General features: G+C 37.4%; 1 protein-coding gene across 1 annotated transcript in view; it reads right to left on the bottom strand.

The window, feature by feature from the left end:
- Positions 1–3,203: 3,203 nt before the first annotated feature.
- The window catches only part of CD99 (CD99 molecule (Xg blood group)), a 31,319-nt gene continuing 22,993 nt past the window's right edge, over positions 3,204–11,529 (bottom strand). The window contains exons 6-12 of the mRNA XM_071568211.1: positions 10,715–10,756; positions 10,535–10,567; positions 9,087–9,161; positions 7,543–7,584; positions 6,903–7,013; positions 6,018–6,071; positions 3,204–5,065 (exon numbers count right to left, since the gene is read on the bottom strand). Of these exons, the coding sequence (XP_071424312.1) occupies positions 5,040–5,065; positions 6,018–6,071; positions 6,903–7,013; positions 7,543–7,584; positions 9,087–9,161; positions 10,535–10,567; positions 10,715–10,756 (383 nt within the window). The 3' untranslated portion in view covers positions 3,204–5,039. The remainder of the gene's footprint in view (positions 5,066–6,017; positions 6,072–6,902; positions 7,014–7,542; positions 7,585–9,086; positions 9,162–10,534; positions 10,568–10,714; positions 10,757–11,529) is intronic.

The raw sequence follows: 11,529 nt of genomic DNA, 5'->3' as shown, positions 1-11,529 counted from the left end.
TTAAATATTTTTAAGCTTCTAATAGAAGCTTTAAGGTTCAATTTGTGTATCATCATTCTCTCTGTCTGCACCAATTGCTCAGTCTCCAAAGAGTTAGGGACATTTAGGTTGAAGAGGTGTTGTTGCTGGCCAGTTAAAACAAGAACTATACTGTGAAATGCCCAATCCCCTAAATCCGGGGTATTTGTGGGTTTTTTTTCAAGAATGCCAAAAGCAGGACTGCATGTGCTAATCTTCCTGTCAGTGCTGAATTTGCCTGAAAGGAACAGGAAAGTTAGCAAGGCTATGTACTAGTCCCAGGTAAGTCCAAACAGCTCACGTATGTTCAGTAGCTTTACTTCAAAACAGTTGTTCTTGTAAGTGAAGTCTTCTCAAAATGCTCTCACCTGAGTGATACAATTTCATTGTGACATTGAACATTCTCAGATGAAGTTTGAAGATGATGCACATCTTGTCTAATTCTTCTGAAGCCAGCTACTGCTCTTATAGCAACATAAAGGCAGCACTAAAAGGAGTGGATCTAGCGTAGGAGTCAGGATGTCTTGAATACTTATCCCACTTCTGTTCTTGAGGGCATTGCAGGAACTTATTAATCTTAGTTCTGTCAAAAACATGCAACTGCTTGCCCAAGATAGCAAATAAAAAAATATTAAAAAGAAATATATGGCCTTACACTGGACCATAAATTGCTGTTGGAACACTTTGAGAAATCATTGACCCATCTTCTTCAATTGAAAGGGAGAAAAAAGTTCTGAAAAGGTGGATGAACTGCCTATTTGTTTTTGATTTGTTCTTTCAAGGAAAACCCCAGTACTTTACAAATGGCAAATGCAGGTAGGAAAGGAGTCAGTGAATCTGTCTTTTCTCTATGCCACATATTTTTAGCCCATCAGGCCTCTTAGATGAGAGAGGCTAAAAGAAAAAAAAAAAAAAGAGGACAGTCACAACTCATCACATTGGCAGCGCCATGCTTCCTGTGGGCAGAGGTCAGACACTGCTCTCTTTGGCATGGGTAACCTGCTGCATATGTCTACTGGAAAAGAAAGAACTGAATTGTACACTAGAACTACTTGGGAAAGCCACTAATATCCTAACTCCTCATCTTTTGTCATAAAACCAGAAGTATTTTAATTAAAATATTGAAGCATCCTGTAATATTAGATATTAATTTAAATGTAAGTCAAACACACAAGTGAATTGGTGATACAATTTCTTGTCAACAGAACACAATTATTATGCACTAGTTGAAACTTCAATGTTTTTCACAAGCTGATGGAGGAACATGAATTTTAGTATTTTATTCTGTGGTTCTCAAAATAGTCTAAATGTGGAGATTTGGAAAAAACTGTATTTTTGCTCCATTCAAGTCCTTTTTCTATTCTAATAATATTTCCTTTCAAATGTGTCCTTTACATTTGTGCAACAGAAAAGAGCAAAAAGAAAATAATATTTTCAGTTTGTGAAAAGGTTAAAGTTTGTTTCATAATCTTGTCAAGTGAAAAACACACATAGAACAGCATGGTTTAGATGGTGGCCTAAAGTGATTAGTGAAAAAAAGCACAGAAATGCAGCACTGAGAGTGTAATTCCGCCCAAGGGACGGTGAAACCCAAGTGCACTAAAATGTTTCTCTTAGCATTCAAAATTTGGCACAAATATTGAAATGAGATGAACAAATGAGAACCACAGTAAGAAGCTGCTGCATTTCCTGTTTAAGAATCGCCTGCTTTCATTTCCACAGCCCAGTGAATTCATTTAGGTAAGCACTTGAAATGAGCATCACATTTGAAAGACATCAAAATAGTTTTGAAGCAGTCTTTTCCACTGATAGGATGAACTGCCACCACATCAACCTTGTAGAAGCTAAAGTGGTGTATCTTTCTACAAGAAGATATTGCTTTGATTATTTTCCTCCTATTACTGATGGTAATTCCTCCTTGTCTTCAAAGGAGGCAGACCAGAGAAAAAAACGAGACTAAAGTGGTTGTGCCACAGTAATGGGACAGTGCTCTTTGTTGCCATCCATTTTAACTCAGTTTAGTGGTCAAGGTACCTCACCAAGGTGAACTTGCAGTTTGGGCCTAGAAAGGGTAGCATTTTTACATTCCACTATACAGTCTGACACCTGTACAGAAATCTGGATCTGAAAGCCATCGACTGCTCATGAGGCCAGGATGGGCAGCAGTTGATCTGTGGGACATGACCATAAAACTGCTTCATTGGGGTGATGAGTAATTGTTGTGGTTACTGACCCATATGGGAATGGGAGAAACAATAAATTTATTAGTTATGAATGTTTTTAGCTATGTAACATAAGAAACAAAATCAAAGTCTCCCAAGGTAGTAAAGCAAATAGCAATGTAGCAATTAATACCCCAATAACTGCAAGTGAACTGCTACATTTTATCCACATGTAAATAACAGGAACCCATAAATTGGCAGCTTCTCGCTAGAGAACAGCCTGAAATTTCAAGCCTTCTCTTTAAGCTTTTCTTCCTAGGTGGCAGCAGCGAGTCTTGCTTCCACAACTCCAATCTGTGAAGTGTAACTGGACAAAACCAGAGATGAGAGATGCTGAAATCAGCATTACAATAGCTTTCCCTCCAAACATCGTCTTTAGGTTTGCCTGCTTTGTGGAATACAGCTGGCTTCCAAATTTATGCAGTTTAGACTGAAAATAAAACTTAGTAAATTTGTTACTGTTTCAGCACTTGGCAACCACTGCACTGCCATCTCATTCAGTTATAGTCCTCTCTCATCAGATGGGGCAACACATGGCCCTGCAGAAGCGTCTGCTCCTAAAAGATGTGATGGTATCTGGATGAGAAACACTCAACACTGTTAAGTGTGCCCATACTAAGCCTTCTATTGCTGTCCATTTTTTCAGCAGGTTCTATGTTACCAAATCTTCAAAAGCTATGCCTTGTCCTTATATAGACATATGTCTTCTCTGCACTTTGCACTGGTAAGGACTCTGTGAAAGCAACTCAAAACATTATTGCTACTGACCAACTTCCTTCTAAAATGATTAAAATGTCTGTAAAAAAATGAATCTCTAAGAAATGAATCTGTAAGGAATGAATCTGTAAGGAATGAATCTGAATTGCTGATGGAGTCAGAAGACAAACTATTTGAAGGATACTTCTCTAGTTGAGCACCAAAAGTTTTTTACTTTTAGAACTACTAAGGAGAAAAACACATAACTCTTATTTATTTATTTATTTATTTTTAGAAAAATCACAATGTTGATAGGAGGTTTTAATAAGTAATTTTTAAGCTTGCAAAAGCTGAAAAAGCATTCAAAAGTCTGGTTAGCTAAAAGCTATTTTGAGCTTCCCCTGCCATTCTAACCCTAACAAACACTGACGTATTTCTGCTTTCTCCACACTTGGCACTGATATGAGATACCAGTTTATTCATTCAGGTAAGCAGTACATTTCTTTTCTTTGTATTTACATACATCAAATGTTTATATAAAAATCACTTCTGCACACTCAAACACACTTAAAGATTTTAGCACTTTTGTACTAAAACAGAGGTGAGGCAAGAGGCTTACAAATTAATTCCATAACAAAATCCTAAAATTTGTGCGAGCTAAGTAACATGTACAAGAAATTCTTAAATGAATTATCCCTGGCATACATTCATATTTGAATGTACAGATATATTTACAGGTTTAATATCCAAATTCATTAATGACTTCTAAGATGTTCCAGGAGATCTCACCTTCCTGTAGAATTTTGTCAAGTGGCTAAAGCACATTAGTAAGACACATATTGCAGAATGGCAGGAAAAACTGAAACAATTAGAATGAAAGCCAACAAAACCGGTCAAACTATTCCTTCCAGACAGAACTAGTTGTTATTCCAGATTTAGTCCTTTAGTTATGAGTTGCAGTTTCCTATGTTTCGACAGATCCTTGAAACCTTCCTTTCACTTTTAAGACCCACAGCACAGCTCGCAAGTGCTTTCAGATAAGGATGCAATCATAGGTCATCATCCTGAGGGCAATCCTTCACAAGTCCAAAAGCACTTCTCATATGTATGCTACTTGTACTGTTCAGTGTATGCCTGTGGAGGCTGGGTTCTTCTGGTCAGTCTATCTTGCACTTTCGAACTGTAGTACTGTTTCTGTCCCTTCCATGTGTATGATACACATTCTGAATCCAATATTATTTTCTGTTAAGGTTTTGGTTACGAAGGCTGAAGATGTAAATCCCCACTCACCAAATACTTCACCCACAACTGTTTAGACAATGCCAAACATCAATTTCGCCAGATATACAAAATCCAATTATGGTTTTCATGTGCAATGCAGGCTTTTCCACAACTGACCAGCTCAGCACTTGCTAAGCAGGAAGAGCCAGAAAGGATGAAGAGTCTGTATGCATTAAGTTTGGGTTTTCTCAATCTGTACCAGACAGATGCAATGAAAAAAAAAAAAGCAAAAACAAAACTGAATTTTGGTTCTTGAATGCTCAAGAACAACACTATCTCTTCCCTGGTGGCTGACCCAGGCAGCTACACAGATTCGATCAGTAGCACCCACACCTAAATCCATCATCCATACAGTGAGCCACTTGCTTTTGAGTATCCACAACATACACCAGGTTAGTTGGTTGGCACACTCACTGCGCACAGGATATTAAAAAAAAGTCTGTACTGCCTGAAAGCAGTGACATAAGAAAACCTTAATTGCTTATTGTTTTTGAAGAGGTAAGGAAAAGTTAAACATACTGAATGCACTTGAGACACACCCATTTGTCAGAGGAGTAAAGGGAAGAATGTAAAGGCACAACATACTTCTACACTCCTGTCATTAAGGCCATGTATTGGTGTGCAACAATGCTTCACAGGGCTAACCATACAGAAGTACTCAGGTCTAAGTCATACTCCCAGAGGTGTTTCAAACAAGAACTGTTTTCTCATGCAACTTCAGACTTTGCTGTTTATGTTATGCTTTTTTTGTTTCCTTTTTTTTTCCGGCAGAATACAGGCTCTATCCAGTTTCAAAGATCTGTTCATCATGTTTTCTTTCATTTAGTTCTCCAGAAGTGTGCGCTGAACTAAAAAGTGAAAAACAAATCAAGATTAGTACACTAAGTTAGCATACGTTCTAAGTTACGTAATAGTTTATGCAGACAACAAAGTTTCAGTAGGCATCTGAGACTGTGATAATTTCAGGTAAGCAGAATTTGGTTCAGTGAAGTCAAAACTCTGCATACCAAAATATATTACATCCCAGATTTCTTATTCAAATAACCACATCCTACTGGGAAGCTATCTACACTTGCACTGTGACCCAATATTCAGTTTCAGGCTTACATTTTTGTGGATGACAACATGAAATGAGTATAGACTGTGTAAATGATAGAAAGTAGATTATTGAAATGAAGTGTCTAGGTTAACTATATTTTCAGGAAGTCAAAGAGAAGTCTATGTAAGATTTTAGAAACACAAATCTATTCTGCCATGCCATGTGATCTGGGTTAATAAAAGACCACTGCTAACTAGAAGCCATGTAGATACATCAACACTCTATTACTAGAAGCAGAGAAAACATCTGTTGGCTCACAGAACTCAGATCAGGAGTAACAACATGCTGCCTGTGGCTGCCCAGTTCCTTGCCTCAAAACATGATCATGTTTGTCTGCAGAATGTAACAGAGGTATGAAATATGGGATGTAATATGACATCAATATGTAGGCAGAAGTAATCATATATGATAACATCCCAAGTTTGACTTTATTGATTAAAATTAGTTATGCATCATCTTACACATTTCACCAGTGCCAAGTACAGAGGGACAATCACTTTCCTAGCCCTGCTGGCCAAACTATTTCTGATAAAATCCAGGATGTTATTGGCCTTCTTGGTCATCAGGACACACACTGCCAGCTCATATTCTCTTAGAACTGATAATTAAAAATACTTTTTTAAAACAAAACAGTGCACTTAGTTTTTGCCGCTATGTTAGATGCCAATAAAGTCGATCTGCCATCTAGATTCTTGTCTTACCAGGTGGCTCAGATTGTGCTCCCCTATGGCTATCCATATTCACATTCTCTTCATCTGCTGGGAAAAAAACAGATGTTTAGCATTCAAATTCTCCTATACTAGAAGTTGTTGATTAATAGAGATAATTTGAGAGAAGGAACAGTCCTGAAGAAAATGGGCTACTGATAGTAGTTGTGTTGCCCTTGTTTTCACAGCATGTTCATTTTAACATGCATGGTAGAGATGTTACTCAGTTCCCAAATTTCCCAAATTTCAAAACAACAGTGCCTGGCTGGATCCCAGCTGTATCTCACACCAAACAATCAGAAAGACTGAAAGAGACAGAACTAAAGCTTCTGACCCTCCTATCACTCCCAGGATTCCCAAAGTTTTCTGATCTAAGTTATATCTTAATTTAGGTGGAAAGCAAGCAGATAGTAAGCAATAGATGACTGCAGAAGAATCATTTGGGGATGAACAGTGGGGTAGTTGCCATATAACAAGTAGGCAGACATCTTGTGTAGACACAAAGGCAAAATCTGTAAAATTAGCAATGACAATGTATTTTTTCATGATGCAAATAGTCTCTAATCCCCAACCTCCACCTGGTTTTCCTTAAAAAGTATTTTCTTGCCGTCTCTCCTGCTTATTTTTTATGAAGAAGCACTTTTATTTGAAGAAATGTAAAACCTCAAGTTCTTCTGCTTCTGAAAGTCGAATTTTTGGGCAAGGCATTCTTCAGTCACCTTACCTTACACGACTAGTAAGACAAGTTACTCACTGTGAACATAAATTCACTGGGCAATTAAAACTACCTTATGCATACGATCCATTTCTAGTCCCCATATAAATTCAAAAACGTATCTCTCTAGACAGTAGAAAACAAAACTAATTCAGAATTCTTACCACTTTGTTTGAAGCAGAGTTTCTTTTTCTGGTAAGCAATGAAACTAGATACTGCTCCAATTACAGTAGCAGCCACAGCACTTACAATTCCAGCTATAGCTCCCTGAGAAGCTGAAAAAAACAAAGGGGTTTGTATATATTTTTCATAATTGAAAGCCATGTTAAATTTGTATGATCTCAAAGTAAACCCGGTGAACACTTACAAAAACCATTAAACTGAAATAATAAACTGTAATAACCAACTCTTTTTGTCTTTTTTTATAATGAAAAGTGATTCCTCTCAATTTATAACCATTGATTTCTTAGCAATGCCTACTGTTAAGGAACTCAAGCATGCCACTTCTAATTTCCACTAATTTAAAAAGGTACCATTTCATGGCCATATCTACTTTGTATGAATGCAATCACTGCACCAGCATCTCTGAGACCTTGATAATTCTGAATTATTTGCAACATAGAGATTTTAAAGGATGATGAAAGCAGAGCTTGAGGGTAAGAATACCAGATTCAACAAGAGTTTTTAAGTTATAACCCAGTCCCAGTAGTGACAATTCTAGCAGAAGATAATCAATAAAGAAACCTCCAGAAAACAAGCTTCATACATCCAGATGCCATTATACACACAAATTCATCCATTTACCCTCATCTTCTTGGCCATTATTTGGAGTTTGACCCCTTCGATCTGTAAAAATGAAGATAGATTTTACATCTTACATGTCTGAAGAAGAGTCAGATTATAATTCATAACCCTTTTATCAATTAATTATGCAAAATTACAAACCATCTATTATCTGCATACAGTGCTAAACTCTGGCACTCAAACTTTCTGTTTTCAAAGCACAGCTCATGGTGGTGCCAACTCCAGCCTTGAGTGTTCAGCACTTCTACAAAATGAGCACAGAACACTTGTAAAATCTGATTTATCAATTTGTGCACCACCACAGAACACTCAGTAGAAAGGAGCAGCATAGAACTTCAGAATAACATCCAGCTGTATTTCCATGGAAATAACTACCTTTTACTAAAATCCCAGCCTCATTTACTACTTTTGCAATTCTCTTTGCAAGCAAGACAGAAGTTCTGCCTTGTATCACTGAGGCAGGAACCTGTGCAGATGAAATCACCACCAAGTCTCCACAGATATTTCTTGTCCCTACCAATTTTCAAGCTACTGCCCCAAAGTAACCTTGAAAAGTGAAAGCCACCCAAAAAAGTGACACCAGTAATCTCTGACTAGGACAACTCTCTGAAGAAGTCAGTAAGCACTGGCACATCTCAAACCCCATCAAGATTTAAGCTCTGATCTGGAAATAGTAAAGTTTCAGTAACACACACAGGGATGAATAGCCTCATCCTAAAGATGACCATTACTGCAGTCTGGTTCCAATGACCATCTCTGTACTGAGCTGTGCCATAACAATCAGACATGTCAAATTACTTAAAAAAAGATTGGCAAACTATGGTTTTATTTTGCTCAGAGTAGATACACCCTACATAGAGTCATATGGTTGGAAGGGACCTTAAAGATGATCTAGTTCCAACCCTGCTGCTATGGGCAGAAACAACTTCCACTAGACCAGGTTGATCAGAGTTCCATCTAAGCTGGACTCAAACAGTTCCAGGGATGGGGCATCCACAACTTCCCTGGGCAACCTGTTCCAGTGCCTCATCATCCTCACAGTAACAAGTGAAGACTAAGAATTACTTGCAAGTGTAAGGATCGGTTCATCCTTTGGGACACAGAAAATCCTTGAGAACGCAAGTGGACGTTCTTGTGGCCCATCCCTAGACTTCCTAACTACAAGAACTAAAACAAACTGAGAATATATCACATAAGATCTAAAAACAGCACCTGGATGACTTTAAGAACTATATTCATGGTGAATTTTGAAGTAAGTATCACATTGACATCTCAGTTTTAAAAGCCATCCTTCTTCATATAACAGTAAAAATCATGAAAGTGTTACCTCTGGACCAGTTTTACCTCTTAATTATTTATTTGTTGGTTTGTTGTTTTTTTTTTTGTAGGGACAGAATTACTTTTGAACTCAAAGGTATTTTCTCAAGTTTCAGATCAGAACCAAAAGTGTTAAAATTAGAGCATGCTAACCAGCTTGGGAGAAAGCTTTTATGAAAAACACAGGCAGCCATAGGAATAATATGAAGCACAGCCTGCTATCTTACCATTACTGCCACTACCATCACTTCCTCCTTTTGGTAAATCACCATCAAATAGATCTGCATCTTCAAATGTGCCCCCTAAAAATGCAAATAGCATTACCTTACTTTTTGCAAGCTCAGTGAAAAGACACAAAAAGGCACATAATAACATGGAAATTTTCTCAAGATCGCTCAACTGAATCTGTGGTGGTTTTAGGTTCAGCATCATAATCACAACCACGTTCACATTTTAAAAGCCCTCTCGATGTCAATCCCTTCAGGTGAGCACTACACAGTTTGACAGTAGCACTACTGCCTCTGGGCTTCCTGAACAACTGAGAGAAGAGCAGGTAGTACTGCACAAACCAGGCTAAGCAAGCAAAAGTCCTATAAGCTACTTAACTGGAATAGTCCAAGTCTTACTACCCTGTGAAAGCAAAGAAAGGGCATGGACAGGAAAAGACCATTTATTTTCAAGGCTGCAACTGTGAATGATTCTTCACAGCTGAGTTTCTAAGTCACAAACAGTCCAAATGTAATTTCCTTCTCTGATTTATTGAAAGACATTGAACTAGTCCCTCTCAATTTCCACTGACCCCTTCCTTAAGAGGGCTCCCCTTCTCCCTCATGGGACCTTCTCCTTCTTCCCTCTGCTGCCAAATGAATCTTTAGTTTATGCAAAGCAAGTATGTTTTAAGTAACAAAATTAAAAGTATTGCATGACAGGATGCTTTAGTTGGGTGGCAAAAGCAGTGTACTGAGGCATGCAAGACCCAAATTCAAGTATCTGCTGCAAATCAGGCAGGTCAAAGAATAAGAACTAGGGCTTGAATTCCAGGTAAGGACTCTTTACCACCATGTTTGTGGATAATGGCATTCTAACAGCTGCATCCATCTAAATCTGTTTTGTTCTGAGTTAGGCAAAGACAGAGAAGACCTCTAAAGCACAACAGACAGGGAAGGACATGTATTTAAGGCTTATCTTCCAAATACTAATAATTGTATTCCTTAACAGGGCCTTTAAAAAAACAAAAAAACCCCCAAAACAACTCTTTTAACTTGGAGGTTTAGCTCTCATTTAGATCTTTTAAGAATAAAGATCATAGGCAGTTCCTACTTAGATTTTAGCATGACTAGAAGGGATTCAGTTTGTAAAGATTAAAGAACTCAATACAGTACATGGGTGTTCCACCATAGGCAGCCAAGCACAGCATTGTCCCAAGCACACAAACACTGCCCCATCCCATCTCCTCCCCACACCATCCTGCTTTTAAGTGACTCAACAGGTTTGTTATGGAATTTCAAGACTGCTGCAAAGCTTATTTGCAAGACAACTTTTCCTCAATCCTCAGTGGTTACCAAGTGCCATTTCTGAAATACATAGCAGCCAATTAATATGGATCAATTATTACAAGTGTAATTAAGACAGGAAGACCATGTCAGGATTCAGGTGTTTGCGTTAGAAGCCTTACCAGTGTCTTTAGGTTGATCTTTCTTGGGTTTATCTACACACAGAAGAGAGATTTAGATTAAAAAAAAAGATTAGGTTAAGATATCAAAACTGGACTTCAATACAGTAATGCTGAAAGGAACTAAGAGAGATTAACAAATACTCTTCTACTGTTCAGAAATTCCTGTTAGGTCAGTCTTACCAGTGTCTCTAGGATTTGCAGGAAGATCTGGCTTGGGACCCTCTGTAGACAAACAAGAGTTAGAATAAAGTTACTAGCGTGAAGAAACCAAAAGCAGAGCATACAGTGACCTTTAAAAACTACTTGACCTAAAAAAATGGTATAAAAACTTCCCCACGTCATTTTCCTTTCACTAACTATTGCTGTATTTGTTTGGTTATTTTAGCTAAACACTGTATTTTAATGCAACTCAGTGTTTCTGCTATATTAACCTGTATGTCAGACCCTTGCTATAAGTGAACATATACAGAATAACTCAAGTATTACACAGCATTTTAGTTTGCATGTCATATCAAAGCATTTTAGTTTGCATTTCATATTTCAAAGGCTGCAACAGTTTAAATTTCTCTACCAGGCACAGATTATTTGGCTATTTTGTCTTTTTAAGTTACCATTTTTTAACCAATAATAAAGGTTGGTACCTAGCTCAAAAAGAATAGACAAAGTACATAGAATAGAATAGAAAATATGGTCCCCACAATGACACTTCATTTAGCTTACTACAAAATAGGAAAATAAGAGATCTTAGTAATTTTCTCTGCATTTGGTCACAATTTTTGCATCAGAAAGAGTACTTTCCCTCAAATTATTTCTAACATATTGATGTTTCCTTGTGCTACTAAAATTACTTCCTATAAAAGAGGAGATTTAAAAACTACTTTCCTAAGTAATAGTTTATGGAATTAGTGCCATCTAGTGAAGACACAGGAATGAAACAAGTAGGACTTGGCTAAGAAATTATTGAAATTCATATAGTTTTTGTGACACAGAACCAT

The sequence above is a fragment of the Pithys albifrons genome, chromosome 1 (assembly GCF_047495875.1).
Source record: "Pithys albifrons albifrons isolate INPA30051 chromosome 1, PitAlb_v1, whole genome shotgun sequence".
In the NCBI taxonomy this organism is placed as follows: domain Eukaryota; kingdom Metazoa; phylum Chordata; class Aves; order Passeriformes; family Thamnophilidae; genus Pithys; species Pithys albifrons.
Note: the sequence above shows the minus strand (reverse complement) of the source record. Positions and strands in the feature narration are given on the sequence as shown.